Here is an 18,003-nt window from a genome sequence, read left to right on the forward strand (position 1 = left end):
GCTACACAAATCTTTGAAAGTGGGAAGATAAGTTGATTTTTTTAAGAACTTGAGAGCCTAGGTTTTTACAAAGCCGAGGCATTGCTAAAACAATATAAATTATTGGTTAGGCCGTAGTTAGAATATTGTCTAATTTTGGGCACCCTACTTTGGGAAGATGTTAAGACCATGGAGAGGATACTGAAGAGATTTACCAAGATGAAATAAGCAGTCAGGCTTTAGTTATGAGAAGAGACTAGGGAAGTTGTGGCATTTTTCACTGAAACAGAAAGGTTAAGAGAAGATCTGTTAGAGGTATTCAAAACACTTTCCACTGATCCGTGAGTGCAAATTTACATTTTTTAACCAAAAGCACGAAGGGAACTGTTCAGAGTTTGTTTTTAATCCGGCAGATTGTTAGGATGTGAAATGCCTACCAGAAACAGGAATGGACTATAATTCCAAATGTATTTTAGGTGGGAAATAAATAAATATTTGAAAAAATAAAGAAGAGAAGGGCAGGAAAATGGGACTAGCGGATAGCACTTTGAGAGCCTCCATAGGGACTGTAGACCTGCACTGTAAGGTTCTGTGATTCTTAATGCCAGTTTTCCCCCTTAGTTCAATTTTTTTTTTAAAGACGTGCAATTATATAGGGCCTTTTATGACCTTAGGACATCCCAAAGGACTTTACAACCAATGAAGTACCTTTTGAAGAACCAGTTCATTTGAAATGTTAAAAAAAACATAGTTAGTATATCATTCTACTGTCTTATACCTTCCACTATTTTATGGTGCATTTGTTACCGCAGGTGATTTGATGGAGGGTGAACTTTATTCTGCACTACGTGAAGAGGAAGCGTCAGAATCTACCTCCAGCACGAACTTCAGCGGTGAGATGCATTTCTACGAGCAGGTGGAAGACACTAAAGATGGGATATGGCTGGTCCAAGTAATTACTTTCTTTGTTTTTCAAAATGCTGTATTAGAGCCTCTCAAATTTTAATATACTTGATTTTTAATCTGGTTGAAATATGCTAGGGAGGAACTAAATTTAGCAGGGAATTGCTATTTCAGGGAATGAAGGAGCCATAGGAGCTATGTGTTATTTCACCGTAGAAACATCAATGTGGAAAATTGTCCAGTTATGTCCCGTCCACAAAAAGCAGGACAGATCTAATCCGGCCAATTAGTCTACTGTCTCAATAGTCAGCAAAGCGATGGAAGGCGTCTTTGTGCTATCAAGCGACACTTACTCAGCAAAAACCTGCTCATTTGGGTTCCACTAGGACAACTCGGCTGCAGATCTCATTATGGCCTTGGTCCAAACATGGACAAAAGAATTGAATTCAAGAGGTGAGGTGAGAATGACTGCCCTTGACATCAAAGCAGCATTTGACCAACTGTGGCATCCAGAAGCCCTAGCAAAATTGAAATCAATGGGAAATCGGGAAAATCTCTCCACTCTTTGGAGTCATATCTAGTGCAAAGGAAGATGGTTGTGATTGTGAGAGGGCAGTCTACCAGCCCCAGGATATCACTGCAGAAGCTCCTCAGGATAGCATCTGAGGCCCAACCATCTTCAGTTGCTTCATCAATGAACTTCCCTCCATAATAAGATCAGAAGAGGGGATGTTTGATGACTATTGCAGTGTTCAGTACCGTTCACAATTCCTTGCGTACAGAAGCAGTCCATGCCAGCATGCAGCAAGACTTGGAGATCATTCAGGCTTGGGCTGATGTGTGGCAAAAATGTTACTTGCCACTTAAGTGCCAGGCAACGATCATTTCCAATAAGAGAGAATCTAACCATTTCCCCTTGATATTCAACGGCATTGCTATTGATTATTCTCCCACCATCAAACTCCAAGGGGTCACCACTGACTAGAAACCTAACTGGACCAGCCATACAAATATTTGGCTGAAAAGCAGTTTAGCGGATGGGAAATCTGCAGTGAGTAACTCACCACCTGACTCCCCAAAGCTTGTCGACCATCTCCAAGGCACAAGTCAGGAGTGTGATGAAATACTCTCCGTTTGCCTGGATGGGTGCAGCTCCAACAACACTCAAGAAGCTCGATACCATCCAGGACAAAGCCTGCTTAATTGACAGCCCCTCCACCACTGGCTCACTGTGGCAGCAGTGTACACCATTTACAAGATGCACTGCAGCAACTAGTCAAGCCACCTTCAACAGCACCCTCCAAACCCATGACCTCTACCACCTAGAAGATAAAGGGCAATAAGCACATGGGAACACCACCACCTGCAAGTTCCCCTCTAAGCCACACACCATCCTCACTTGGAAGTTCCTTCACAGGTGGTTCAAAATCCTGTAACTCCCTAGCAGCTGTGGGTGTACCTTCAAGTAGACAGCAATGGTTGAAGAATCATAGAAAGTATGCGGCACAGAAAGAGGCCACTTGGCCCTTTGTGTCTTCGCTGGCTGAAAAACAAGCCACCCAGCCTAACCCTACCTTCCAGCATTTGGTCCGTAGCCGTACAGGTTACAGCACTTGAGTATATCCAGACACATTTTTAATGAGTTGAGGCTTTCTGCCTCTAATACCCTTTCGTACAGTGAGTGCCAGACCCCCACCACCCTCTAGGTGAAAAAAAATCTAATCCTCAACTCCCCTCTAATCTTTCTACCAATCACTTTAAATCTATGCCTCCTATTCACTGACTTCTCTGCTGAGGTAAATAGGCCCTTCACATCCACTCTATCTAGGCCACTCACAATTTTGTACATTTCAATCAAATCTCCCCTCAGCCTTCTCGGTTCCAAGGAGAACAACCCCAGCCTATCCAATCTTTCCTCCAAAGCTGCATTTTTCCTGTCCAGGCAACATCCTCAAATCTCCTGTGTACCCTCTCTAGTGGAATTACATCTTTTCTGTAACGAGGTGACCAGAACTGAACACAGTACTCTAGTTGTGGCCTAACCAATGAGTTATCCAGTTCCAGCATAACCTCCCTGCTCATATTTTGTACCTCGGCTGATAAAGGAAAGGATTCTATATGCTTTCTTAACCACCTTATCGACCGGCCCTGCTACTTTCAAGGATCTGTGGACATTCACTCCAAGGTCCCTCACCTCCTCTACATCTCTCAGTATTCTCCCATTAATGGTGTATTCCTTTGCCTTGTTTGACCTCGCCAAATGCATCACCTCACATTTCTCAGTTGAATTTCATTTGCCACCTTTCTCCCCACCTGACTAGTCCATAGATATCTCCCTGCAGCTTACAGTTATCCTCCTCGCTATCAACCACATGGCCAGTTTTTGTGTCATCTGCAAACTTCTTGATCATGCCCCCTACATTTACATCCAACTCGTTAATATATACCACAAAAAGCAGCGGACCCAGTACTGAGCCCTGTGGAGAACCACTGGAAACAGCCCTCCAGTCGCAAAAACACCCGTCAATTACACTTTGTTTCCTGCACTGAGCCAATTTTGTATCCACCTTGTTGCATTTCCCTGGATCCCATGGGCTTTTGTTTTTTTAAAAAGTCTACCCTGTGGGACCTTGTCAAAAGCCTTGCTAAAATCCATGTAGGTCACATCAACTGCACTACTCTCATCAATCTTCCTTGTTACTACTTCAAAAAATTCAATAAAGTTAGTCAGACAAAATCTTCCCTTAAATCCATGCTGACGATCCTTGATTAACCTGTGCCCTTCTAAGTGACAGTTTATCCTGTCTCAGAATTGATTCCAATAATTTGCCCACTGAAGACTGACTGGCCTGTAATTATTCGGTATATTCCTCGCTCCCTTTTTAAGCAGAGGTATAATGTTTGCAGTCCTTCAATCCTCCGGTACCAGACCTGTATCCAGTGAGGACTGGAAAATGATGGACACACCTTCCACTGTTTCCTCCAACTTCTTTTAACAGTCTGGTGATTTTAATCAACTTTCAAGCATGCTAATCCTGTTAATACTTCCCCTCACTATGTTTATCACATCCAATATTTCACACCCCTATTCCTTAACTACAATATCTGCATCGTCTCCCTTTTTTGTGAAGACAGACGCAAAGTATTCATTAAGAGCAACACCAATATCTTTTGCCCTTATAGGATACCTTTTTGGTCTTTTATGGGCTCTACTCTTAGAGTCATAGAGTTATACAGCACAGAAACAGGCCCTTTGGCCCATCATGTCCGTGCCGGCCATCAAGCACCTATCTATTCTAATCCCATTTTCCAGCACTTGGCCTGTAGCCCTATATACTATGGCGTTTCAAGTGCTCATCTAAATGCTTCTTAAATGTTGAGGGTTCCTGCCTCTACCACCTCTTAAGGCAGTGGGTTCCAGATTCCAACCACCCTCTGGGTGAAAAAAAAACTTTCCTCAAATCTCCTCTAAATTTTCTGCCCCTTTAAATCTATGCCCCCTGGTTATTGACCCCTCCACTGAGGGAAAAAGTTTCTTCCTATCTAACCAATCAATGCCTCTCATAATTTTGTATACCTCAATCATGTCCCCCCCCCTCAGCCTTCGCTGCTCTAAGGAAAACAACCCTAGCCTTTTCAGTCTCTCTTCATAGCTGAAATGCTCCTGTCCAGGCAACATCCTGGTGAATCTCCTCTGCACCCTCTCCAGTGTAATCACATCCTCCCTATAGTGTGGTGCCCAGAACTGTACACAGTACTCCAGCTGTGGCCTAACTATCATTTTATACAGCTCCATCATAACTTCCCTGCTCTTATATTCTATGCCTCGGCTGATTAAAGGCAAGTATCCTGTATGCCTTCCTAACCACCTTGTCTACCTGTGCTACTGCCTTCAGTGATCTATGGGCAAGTACATCAAGGTCCCTCTGACCTTCTGTACTTCCTAGGGTCCTACTATCCATTGTATATTCCCTTGCCTTGTTAGACCTCCCAAAGTGCATCACCTCACACTTCTCACGAGGTCATCTCTTTTTCTCCCCCCCCCCAAGCAATATCCGAAGCGGTATATCTATTTGAGAGGGGGATGGCCACGGGACTCCTGCAGTACCTGCCTACGTCCACTACTCCGTCTGGTGGTCACCCATCCCTTTTCTGCCTGTGCAGCCATTACCTGCAGTGTCAGCACCTCACTAAACATGCTATCCACGACATCCTCTGCATTGCAGATGCTCCACAGTGAACCCACCCACTCCAGCTCCGTAATGCGGGTAGCCAGTAGCTGCAGATGGATACACTTCCTGCACACAGTCACCAGGGACACTAGAAGCGTCCCTGATTTCCCACATTGCGTGGGAGGAGCATATCATGGGGCTGAGCTCTCCTGTCATGACTTACCCTTAGATTAGTTACTCCCTGTATTAAACAATACTAATTACACAAGAGGCCTTGTTCTATCCACTCCAATCTAAAATCCTTAAAAAAAACTTTAGTAGTACTCACCTTAACACTTCTCAGATTTGCCTATATATCTGCTCGTCTATTGCCCTCTACTGTTTGGAGGTCTATAGTACCCTCCCAGCAGTGTGATTGCCACTTTTTATATTCCTTGGCTCGATCCATATGGTTGAACCCATTTGATGAACCTTCCAACATATCGTCCCTCCTCACAGCGGTAATTGTTTCTTTGACCAAAATTGCCACTCTTTTTTTAAATCCCCCTCTCTGTCTCATCTGAAAACCCAGTAACCAGGAACATTGAGCTGCCATTCCTGTCCCTCCTTAAGCCATGTTTCTATAATAGCTATGATATCATACTGCCACCTGTCTATCTGTGCCCTCTCAGCTTGTCTGCTTTATTTGTTATACTCCTTCCATTGAAAAAGAGATACACTTGAGCACTGCCAAACTCTCTATTTTCTAACCTTTGTTTTCTCTGCCTTCCAGGCTTGTCCACTAATTTTCTGCCTTCCATTTTAATTTCTGATTTTGTACCAACTGAGTCTATACTCAAGTCCCCATCCCCCTGCCCGACTAGTTTAAACCCTCCCCAACAGCACTAGCAAAACGTCCCCCAACAAACTCAGCCCCAGCTTTGTTCAGGTGCAACCCATCCGGTCGGTACAGATCGCATCTCCCCCAGAGCTGGTCCCAATGTGCCAAGAATCTAAAGCCCTCCCTCCTGCACCAACTTTCCAGCCATGCATTCACCTGTCTTCCCCTTCTATCTGGTACTCACGTGTGTGGCACTGGGAGTAATCCGGAGATCCAAAGGCATCTCACCACCACCTTGAGGGCAATTAGGGATGGGCAATAAAGGCTAGCCGTGCCAGCGACATCCCATAAACGAACAAACAAATGTATGTGACAGTGATATTATTGCAGTCTGAATGATGTCATTGTTGCATGTTGATGAACACTTATTCCAATATCTTAAAAGTTGATGACCCCCTTTTTAAGTGTCTAGATTTGAGGATCTATTCATCTTTGAGCTTTTTAGTCCTACACAAGTAAATGATAAAAGTACTTAAGCTGCTCTTGAACTAAAATTAAATTAACAAATAACCAGGATGGTATGTACCCCAATGGGAAAAGTCCAGAGAGTGGCAGTAATGGCATGAGCTGTATACCCTTCCTCTTGCATCAGAATGACATTGGTCGGACTTGGTAAGTGAACAGTCACGCTCGCACCAAGCAAGAGGGCATGGCAGCATGGGAGAAAGGGTTTGGAGAGTAAAGTGAAAAAGAGACTCAAACCCCTACCCCACCCAAAAGGAAAGCTAACATAATGATATTACATAGCATTGTAAACACAATTCATTTATACACCCACGTCACTCTTAAGAATTGCTTATTCTGGGGGAAATCAGGTGGAGGAAGATGGGTGGCAGTGAAGGAGATGGGGAAGGGTCAGAAGTTGGACTAGTTTTTTTTTGGAGTGTGCCAAAATTAACAGAGGAGGGGTAGTTCCACCATGAACTATGATGCATGGGGTTATCTTTGAATTGATTTTGGAGGGGGAGTCTTGAATGTGGGTGAGTGACTGTTGAACTAAATTTAGGGTTAATGATGATCCGATCGGTCTGCTGAAAATGCAAATGTTACGGTTTCTCCTTACTTTTCGTGCTTTAAAATTAACCAGAATGCACCTCTCCATTAATGCACCATCAATTTCACCTTCATTATTTGCATTCTATCCATTTACTTGGTTTACTTATGTTTTATCCCCATCCAATCAAAGTAAAAGGATGTTGGGCATACCGGGAGCTCAAGTTACAAAACTAGTATAAACTTTTTTCTTTTCACGTTGAGTTTGTGGTCAGGGCCGTTCTTGAGTTGTCAGTTTTTTGGAGACTGCAATAGTCTTTGAAGCAGTTGCTTAGTGTTTACTAGGTTTTAAGTGTGGATCTTTCATCCTGGACCTCAGCTTCTCGTGTGCTGTGGTGAAAAAAAAGTTGTAACAGTCATTTGACTGCTATTTTCAAATGTAGTGCCTCAAGAAAATCTTGGAATGTATGTGAACATCCATTTTAAAAAATCCTAATGCAGTTGGAGTAAATTTCAATGTAATTTTTTTGTAGGAGCCATTTAATGTAAATGACTCATTTATGTGGAAATAAAAATGCATGAATTTTGACAAACTCTTCACATTTCCCCCCCCCCCGTACCCATGAGATTGCACAGTTCGCTTGTGTTAGGGCCCCTGCTCACAGATATGAGCAAACAAGTGAACAGCCTTGTGGGCGAGTCAGGAGAGACGAAGTCTAAGGGAGTAAACCCTAACAGAAAATCTGGAGCAGAACCCCTAAGGCGGTGTTGCTTTTGGCATGTTTCCGACAGTTCCTGCAGCCAACTTGGTGCCAAACTTCATGCTCTGCACTTCTGTGGACCCCACTAGGAAGGCTGAGGGGGGTTTTGACGCTTGGGCAACTCAACCTCCAAACATTCTGCCCAGGCATGCGCCATGGAGAGGTCACTCCATAGTTGCCTCACAGCAACCAAAACAACACGGAAGGCAACAGTTGCGGGTTTAGTCTCTTCACATTACAGTCTGCATGTTTACTTTTTTTTTAAAATAGGAATCAAATAGAATTTCAGATGGTATTTTGTGATCTGTCACACACAGCATGTTTTGCATGTCTTAATGTTTTCTACAGAGACTAGTAATCGCTTTAAAGAAGTAGGCATGCTAGAGAATACTTTCAACGTCAGTAAGAAATTCTGAAATGCATTGCTTTCACCAGATTTGACAAGTAAAATTTTTTCTCTGCACTACCGACCCCCACCATTGTCCTCTGTCTTTCCAAAACCAGCATGAAAGGAAGTGCCAATAGCTTGGCTCATAGGACCTGTGCACATTCTGCCACTAAACAATGATATGCCACATGATTTCTGAATTGGTAAATGACATTTGCAGATCAGGCTACAGTTCTGGATAATAGCAATCCTATTTGTTGTTTTGTAATAACCTCTAAAGTTGTTTCACAGGTTGTGCCTAAAGATAAAGATCCTTTATTGTGCAAGGATCAATGGCACAAGATGGTGAAGAAAGTGTCCCAGTTTGGTATACGTACAGGAGCTTTCAATTGTTCCAATGACCCCAGGTAGGTTTGATAGAGACTGTTCATCATACAACCCTTTAGAGCATGTTTGTATTGTCTGTTAATACCAATTATGTTGCAGAACTGTGTCCATTTGTAGTAGAAATCCAGTTTTCCTGCTGCTGAATCTGTCCCTTTTACACTTTTGTTAAGGATTTGTTAACAGCAGATGATTGTGCATGTGCAGTTAGTTTTTTTTATTCATTCTTGGGATGTGGGCATCATTGGCTAGGCCAGCATTTATTGCCCCTCCCTAATTGCCCTTGAACTGAGTGGCTCACTAGGCCATTTCAGAGGGCATTTAAGTGTCAACCACATTGCTATGTGTGCAGCAATGCTGTGGGTCTGGAGTCACATGTAGGCCAGACTAGGTAAGGATGGCAGATTTCCTTTCCTAAAGGGCATTAGTGAACCTCATGCGTTTTTAGAACAATCAACAATGGTCACCATTAGACTCGCTTTCTTTTAAAATTCCAGATTTATTAATTGAATTCAAATTTCGCCATCTGCCAGGGTGGGATTCAAACCCAAGTCCCCAGAGGACTAGACTGGACCTCTGGATTACTAGCCCTGTGACATTACCACAACACCACCACCTCCCCTTCATATTTGCACAGTCATTAAAGGTATTCTTTTATAGTGAGGAAGGGAGACTCACAGGCTAGGAATACTAAAAGCAGCTGCTGGCATCTGTAAGCAGTCTGAGATGCTAGCTCTGTTGTGAGTTAAACGATGGAAGTGACCCTTGAACTACTCGAGGTACTTGTGTTTTAACCAACCGGCAATAATGAGGCACTAGCTGAAATCCTGTCTGACCGTAGCATTGTTTATTTACAGAATCGTTCGTGCAGAAGGAGGCCGTTCGGTTCATCGTGTCCGCATCATCTCTGAAAGAGCAGCTCCCTCAGTTCCGTTCCCCTGCCTTCTCCCCATAATCCTGCACATTCTTCCTTTTCATATAACTGTCTAATTCCATTTTGAATACTTCAATTGAACCTGCCTCCACCACTTTCTCAGGCAGCGCATTCCAGACCTTAACCACTCTCTGCGTGAAAAAGTTTTTCCTCACGTCACTTTTGCTTCTCTTACCAAATACTTTAAATCTGTGCCCTTTCGTTCTTGATCCTTTCAAGTGTCGGAACAGTTTCTCTCTATCTACTCTGTCCAGACCCTCATGATTTTAAATACCTCTTCTCCAAGGAAAACAGTCCTAACTTTTCCAATCAATCTTCATAACTGAAATTCCTCATCCCTGGAACCATTTTCGTGAATCTTTTCTGTACCCTCTCCAATGCCCTTACGTCTTTCCTCAAGTGCGGCGCACAGAATTGGACACAATACTCCAGCTGAGGCCGAACTAATGTCCAAACAAGTTCAACATAACTTCCTTGCTCTTGTACTCTATGTCCCTATTCATAAAGCCCAGGATACTGTATGCTTTATTAACCGCACTCTCAACCTATCCTGCAGCCTTCAATGACTTATACACATACACCTAGGTCCCTCTGCTCCTGCACCCCCTTTAGCATTGTACCCTTTATTCTATATTGTCTCTCCATGTTCTTCCTACCAAAATGAATCGCTTCACATTTATCTGTATTGAACTTCATCTGCCACCTGTCTGCCCATTCCACCAATTTGTCTATGCCCTTTTGAAATTGTACACTATCCTCCTCAGTTCACAATGCTCCAGGTTTCGTAACATCTGCAGATTTTGAAATTGTGGCCTGTACGTTAAGGTCTAGGTCATTAATATATAGCAGAAAAAGCAAGGGTCCCAACACTGATCCCAGGGGAACTCCACTACAAACCATCCTCCAGCCCGAAAAACATCCATTAACCACTACTCTTTGTTTTCTGTCACTCAGCCAATTTCATATCCATGTTGCTACCGTCCATATTATTCTATGAGCCACAAGTTTGCTCACATGTCTGTTGTGTGGCCCTATATCAAATACCTCTTGAAAGTCAATGTACACCACGTCAACAGCATTGTCCTCATCAACCCTCTGTTACCTGATCAAAAAACTGAAATTAGTTAAACATGATTTTCCCTTAAGAAATCCATGCTGGCTTTCCTTAATTAACTCACATTTGTCCATTTAACTATTGATTTTGTCCCTAATTATTTTTTCTAGAAGTTTTCCCACCACCGAAGTTAAACTGACTGTCCTATAGTTGCTGGGCTTATCTTTACACCCTTTTTTGAATAAAGTTGTAACGTTTGCTATCCTCCTGTCCTCTGGCACCACCCCTGAGTCCAAGGAAGACTGAAAAATTATGGCCAGTGCCTCTGCAATTTCCACCCTCACTTCCCTCCTTGGATGCATCTCATCCAGCCCTGGTGCTTTATCCATTTTAAGTACAGACAGCCTATCTAATACTACTTTATCAATTTTAAAGCACTCCAGTGTCTGACTTACCTCCTCTTTCAACATTGCCTGGGTTGCATCTTCTTCCTTGGTAAAGACAGATGCAAAGTATTCATTTCACACCTCAGCTATGCCCTCTGCCTCAATGTGTAAATCCCCTTTCTGGTCCCTAAAGGCCCCACTCCTCCTTTTACCACCCTTTTATTATTTATATGCCTAAGAAAACTTTGGGATTTCCTTTAATGCTAGTTGCCAGTCTCTCTTCATGCTCTCTTATTTGCTTTTTCACTTCCCCTCTGGACCTTCTATATTCAGCCTGGTTCTCAATAGTATTTTCCACCAGGCATCTGTCATAAGCACACTTTCTTTATTTTAATCTCTACCACCTTTGTCATCCAGGGAGCTTTGGATTGTTTGCCTTTTCCCCTTCAAGGGAACATACCTTGACTGTGACTGAACTATCTTCTTTGTTCATTGCCCATCTGCAGTTTTCCTGCCAGCTTTTGACTCCAGTTTATTTGCCCCATTCTTAACCCTTTGAAGTAAGCCTGCCCCCAGTTAATTATTTTACCCTGGATTGCTCTTTGTCCTTTTCTACAGTCAGTCTAAACCTTATGATGCAATGATCTCTATCCCTGAAATGCTGTCCTACTGATACTTGATCCACTTGGCCCACCTCATTCCCAAGAACCAGGTCTAGCAGTGTCTCCTTTCTCGTTGGACGAGCAACATACTGTTGTAGTAAATTTTCCTGAACACACACTAGGAAACTTTGCCCCCCACTGCCCTTTACATTATTATCCCAGTCTATGTTTGGATAATTAAAGTCCCCCATTATAACTACCCTATAATTTTTGCACCTTTCTGTAATTTGCTTGCAAATTTGTTCTTCCATGTCCTTCCCACTAGCTAGTGGCCTATAGACAACACTGAGCAATGTAACCGCACCTTTCTTGTTCCATAGCTCTAGCCAAATTGATTCTGTCCTCAGCCCCTCTAGTACATTCTTTTTCTCCAGCACTGCAATGCTCTCCTTAATACTGCCACCCCTCTCCCTATTTTTTCCTTTTCCTATCTTTCCTGAACCCTTGTATACAAGAATATTTAACACCCTGTCCTGCCATTCTTTGAGCCAGGTTTCTGTTATAGCTACAATATCATATTTCCACATGGCAATCTGCACCTGTACCTCACCAGTCTTATTAACTACACTCCGTGCATTCACATACATGCACATTAACCCTGATTCAGACTTTATTACTTTCTCCCTTACTCTGACCCCACCTAATAACATACTATTCCCTACTCTTGTGCTGTCTATCTCCCCCAGTATTCTGTGCATCTTGGTATTCCTTTCTAATACTTGCTCCTGGTTCCCACACCCCTGTCTAGTTGCCAGTTTTGCTTCCCTCCAATTTGAGCTCCCTCTCAGATTCCCATCCCCCTGACAATTTAGTTTAAACTCTCTCCAACAGCTCTAGCAAATCTCCCTGCAAGGATGTTCGTCCCAGTCCTGCTGAGATGCAACCCGTCCATCTTGTACAGGTCCCACCTGCCCCAGAACTGGTCCCAATGTCTCAGAAATCTGATGCTCTTCCCCCAGTTCTCCAGCCACGTGTTCAATTGCTCAATTCTCCTATTCCTATGCTCACTTGCACATGGGACTGGGAGTAATCCTGAGATTACTGCTTTTGAGGCACTGCTTTTTAATCTCCTTCCTCGTTCCCTAAAATCTGCTTTCAGGACTTCATCCCCCTTCTTACCTAGATCATTGGTACCGATGTGGACCACAACCTCTGGCTGTGTACCCTCCCCCTAGAAGAATGTCCTGCAACCGCTCCATGACATCCTTAACCCTGGCACCAGGGAAGCAACACACCATCTTGGAATCACATTAACTGCCACAGAAACGCCTGTCTGTTCCTCTAACTAACAAGTCCGCTATCACTACTGCTCTTCCACTCCTCTTCCTCCCGCCCTGTGCAGCTGAGATACCTGTGGTGCCACAGATTTGGCTCTGATGGCACTCCTGAGGAATCATCACCCTCACCATTATCCAAAATGGAAAACCAATTAGCGAGTGAGATCTTCTTAGGGGACACCTGCACTACCTGCCTGGTTCTCTTAGACTGCCTGGCAGTCACCCATTCCCTATCTGTGATGCAACCACCTCCCTAAACGTGCTATCCACATAGTACTCCACCTCGCAGATGCACAACAGTGACTCCAGCCACTGCTCGAGTTTTGAAACCTGGAGCTCAAGCTTCTGCAGCTGGTGACACTTCCTGCAGAGGTGTTCGTCTAGGGCACATGGTGCATCCATAACTTCCCATATCCCACAGGATGTACACTCCACTGGGCAAAGCTGCCCTGCCATACCTTAACTTTACAGACTATTTATTATAAGTAGAATAGCTTACCAGGTACTCATCAAAAAGCTCTTTCCACTGCATTGATGCAGGAACCAAATACTGGAGGATTAAAAAGTATGGAAGAAAAAATGGAGCACCTCCTCCCAATTTACCAATCTCTGCACTCTGTTTGAAGGCTGCACCCAGACCTCTGTATTTATACCTTTTGAAACTGAAACTGCAGCAACCAGATTTGACTAATCAGCTGCTCTGCATTAGAGCCTGTCAATCCCTGCCTAAGACTGTAAGAAACTTACTTTACTTCCTTAACCCTACATTATCTAGAGAGTAAATCCCAATTAAATGCTAACTGCAGACTAGACTTCAGGTTAACCTTTAACTTTGGAGTTGTCTCCAGTCTGTAAAATAAGTGGGGTGTTAATTGAGTTTGGATATTTATGCTTCCTACTCACTGATGTGGTTGTACAGCAGGAATTACAGAATGAAACCTTAATTTCTTATAAATGTAATAGACATGGAAACAGCTGCCGATTCCAGATGCATCTAATGGTTCCTTCCAAAAGATTATTTCCGTATTATGACTATAGGTTTAGCAGTCATTTGTTCAGTAATTGCTCTTGATCTGTAGCTACAATGACTGAGCATTGGATGTTAACATTTCTAAATCATGAGTAACCTATTTTGAAATATGCATTTTAAATTTACAATGAAGGATTTCTTTCAGTGTTGTGTTGGAAGTTGGGTTTCAATCCATGGAGACCAAGGCAAGAAGGTCACATCTATTTCTAGCTCTGTTTGTCAATTTTAACTTACTTTATTGTCAAAAATGAACCATGTCTTTAACCATAAATGAGCACACAAAGGCACGAATGACGCCCTTTATGACTGTGAGCTAGGTGTGACCGCGTCCCCCAGCCCCCCTGTGCTCCTCGACCCTTGCAGTGTTTGATATGGTCAACCTAGCCTTCTTGATTGCTTTTGCTCCATGGGGCAGCCCTCATGTGGTTTCAGCTGCATATAGCCAGTACATCTCCAGCAGTAGAATTAGACAGTTACGTAAAAAGGAAGAATGTGCAGCGTTATGGGGAGAAGGCAGGGGAATGGGACTGAAGGAATTGCTCTTTCAGAGCGCCAGTGCGGACACGATGAGCCAAATGGCCTCCTGTGCTGTAACAATTCTGTGATTCCCTTGCTGTCTCTAAAATATCAACTCCAGAGTGCCCAGAAATGTCTCCTTGGTCACCTGCTCTTTCTAATCCAAGATCCAAAGTATACCTCCAAGTCACACAGCATTTTGACCAACGCCATTCCTCCATTTTAGCTGAGTTAAATTTTTGGAACTCCCTACCTAATAGTATTACAAAGGGGCTGCTGTAGTTCAAGGAAAAGTTTCTCAACCACCTTCTGGTGCAGCTGGCCAGCGATGGCCATACCTCGAGGAATGATTTAAACCAAAACATCAAGTTCCATATGTGCACTGTTAATCTAGCTCTTCACTACTTCCTTCAACTTCAGGACCACTTCTGCTGTCGGACTGCCCAGGGTGAATGAGTCAAAATTTCCTGCAAATGAACATTGGAAAAATAAGCTGCCATTTTCAGCCTCTGCCTAAACGCTACACCCTGTCACTGACTCCATATCTTTCTGTTCCATTTCCTCACGAACCAGATGCAGGAAACCTCGCTATCCCGTTTGACACAGAACAGAACTTCAGTCCCCATCTTTTTTCTGCACCAAGGCTGCTCCCTCTGCCCCGACCTCATCCCTGCTGTTTTTTAAATTTTTTTCCACACTTTACCTGATGTCTAGACTCAATTCCTTCAATGTCCCCGTTGTTGGCTTAGCATTTCCCACTTTCCATAAACTCCAACCTGTTCAAAGATGAGCTGCATCCTGTCCTGTTCACCCATGATACCTGCTGTCGCTGTTCTATGTTGGTTCCCTGTCCCCAAATCTAAAGCTTTCCATCTTGCTACTTCTTTCCTGCACCTTCAAATGCCTCCTCAGATCCTGCTTTTTTAACCATGACTTTGATAACTTTCTGTAACTCTTCTACTGTTCAGTGTTACCTGTGTGATATTTTCACTGTATATTTTCAAAGTAGCTGCATAGATACACAGTCATTCCTGAAGTTGATTTGTATTTACAAATAATTTAGCAGATGGCTGTTACTATTTCTATGTATAAGATGTGCAAATAATTACCAAATCTATTCACTTGTTCTGTCTGCGTTTTGCTGTAGGTACTGTAGCAAAAGAGGATGGTTGAAATCCACGCTCATAATGTCCATTCCGCAGACTAACACTTCGAAAGGGAAAGTGATGCTTAAAGAGTACAGTGGTCGCAGGATTGAAGTTGATCATATTTTTAAATGGATAAACGCTCATGTGGCGTCTCGCATCAAAACTGTCCGAAGCACTGACCAGCTAATGGAAGAGTGGAATAAAAGTGACCGGTATCTTGTAAAGATGTACTTGTTTGCAAACCTGGACCAGCCGCCTGCATTCTACTCTGTTCTCAGTGTAAAATTTACAGGTCGTGTGGAATTCATTTTTGTTGATGTCCAGAACTGGAACAATGATAGTCGCATGAAGGAAATTGGTGTCCATCAGTTCCCAGCATATATAGTGAAAACTCCTGAAGGAATCTATAAATATGGGAACACTACAGGAGAGTTTATATCGCATCATGCAATGGATGTATTCCTTCGATCACTGCAGCCTGAAGTAAATGACCTCTTTGTCTTAAGTTTGGTTTTGGTTAACTTAATGGCATGGATGGACTTATTTATTACACAAGGTGCTACAATAAAACGATTTGTGGTTCTAATAAGCACACTAGGAACTTATAACTCCTTATTAATAATGTCCTGGCTACCTATAATTGGATTTCTTCAGTTACCATATTTGGAAAGTTTTTATGAATATAGTTTAAAATTTTTGAGGTATGCCAACACAACCACTTTGGCTTCTTGGGTGCGAGCTGACTGGACTTTCTACTCGTCCCATCCAGCTCTATTTCTCAGCACCTACCTAGGTCATGGTTTGCTAATAGATTACTTTGAGAAAAAACGGAGACGTAATAATAATGATGATGAAGTAAATGTTAATAATCTTGAGTGGCTGTCAAGTCTGTGGGATTGGTATACAAGCTACTTGTTCCATCCAATTGCTTCATTTCAGCATTACCCTCAAATTTTGGATTGGGAGGAAGATCCTGATTTGTTGCTGGAGAGACTTGCATTCCCGGATTTGTGGCTGCATCCATTGATACCAACAGATTACATAAAGAACCTACCAACATGGCGATTTAAATGTGTTGCAGGGCATTCTGAAGATGAAATAAGTGAAAGTTGCCATGAGACTGATAGTGATTCTGAAAGTGAAAGCCATGATGTGTGTAATAAATCAGGGATAAGTAATAATGGAAGAAACGTGCAAACTAATGAAGAAACCAATGCCAATGCGAAGGATTCTGGCAATGTTTGTCAAAGCACACCAAGATTACACGGAAACACAAGCATCACTGAAGATGATGAGCCAGATTGGTCTACTTGGCCTAATAACATGCTGCATTGCTCAGAATGCGTGGTATGCCTGGAGAATTTCAGAAATGGCTGTTTAATAATGGGGCTTCCCTGTGGTCATGTGTTCCATCAGCAGTGCATTGTGGTCTGGCTGGCAGGAGGACGACACTGCTGCCCTGTGTGCAGATGGGCTTCGTACAAAAAGAAACATCATTTTGTAAGCTAAGAACAATCATCCAACAGCAGCAATGTTTCCTAGTTGTCTGAAAAGTACTTAACATCTATTTCAGGCTGCTCTTAAATATCTTAACACTTAATATGTATTGTGATGTTTGTTGTTCATGTTTGTACTTTTTTGTGGTTTAAATTTAGTTTTATGTAGGATTGTTTTGAGCTGATCCACAATATAACCACACTACATTTACTGATGAGTCTAATGAAGTTGCCTTGTTTATTTCTGGATGCTTTTTAACAGTAACAGTAATTCTTGTTTGTTCTGCTTCGGTATGTTCAACTATTAAAACTGACATCTACCAGAGAACAAAAAAGAAAGACCTTCTGATTTGATATACTTTATTAGAAAAAAAATTAAATGAATTTACATTTTTATTCAAAAAAATTTCCTCTCTTTACGTAGATCTGGGGACAGCTCATGATTTTGAAGTGAAAACCTGCTTATTGTAAAAGGAATCAATTAAAAAAAATTAATGTGTAATGTGTATCTGTTCATTTTGAAGCATATTTTTGAAGACAATCTAAGGGAAACTGAACCTTCAGGACAGTTAATGGAAGTGAAATAAAACTGTGAAATGATTCAGAAAAAATTTCACACAAAAGATTAGAGAACCGAATAGAGATGCTTATTGTAGTTTTTGATCCTAACACTATTGGATAGCCATATACTTACCAAATGTATCTTAATTAGATGGAGTGTGCTGAATTACTTGTATTTTTGCTGATGTGCATTGAAAAGTAAGACTCTTTTATTCAGCTGATGTAGTTTAAACGGGCTTCCAGAAGGCATTCGATAAAGTTTCACATAAGAGTCTGTCAGCTAAAATTTAAGGCTCCTGGAATTGAAGACAAATTATTGACCTGGGGGTTAGGAGATTTGTAGAAGACAGAGTAAAGAAATTATGTACTCGAATTGGAAGGAAGTGACTCGTGGTATCCCACAAGGATCTGTGTTGGGGCCTCAACAAATCACTATATTTATTAATGATTTACATAACACAATACACAACCATATATCC

General features: G+C 42.4%; 1 protein-coding gene across 2 annotated transcripts in view; it reads left to right on the top strand.

The window, feature by feature from the left end:
* rnf103 (ring finger protein 103) overlaps positions 1–18,003 on the top strand; it is a 109,006-nt gene that overhangs the window by 11,311 nt on the left and 79,692 nt on the right. The window contains exons 2-4 of one of the 2 annotated variants that reach the window (XM_068029115.1): positions 792–931; positions 8,368–8,483; positions 15,467–17,475. In XM_068029115.1, coding sequence (XP_067885216.1) covers positions 792–931; positions 8,368–8,483; positions 15,467–16,976 — 1,766 coding nt within the window. In that variant the 3' untranslated portion in view covers positions 16,977–17,475. Of the gene's footprint in view, positions 1–791; positions 932–8,367; positions 8,484–15,466; positions 17,476–18,003 lie in introns of those variants that run through there. The other variant, XM_068029134.1, reaches the window with a different exon arrangement.

Source organism: Heterodontus francisci, chromosome 1 (assembly GCF_036365525.1).
Source record: "Heterodontus francisci isolate sHetFra1 chromosome 1, sHetFra1.hap1, whole genome shotgun sequence".
Classification (NCBI taxonomy): domain Eukaryota; kingdom Metazoa; phylum Chordata; class Chondrichthyes; order Heterodontiformes; family Heterodontidae; genus Heterodontus; species Heterodontus francisci.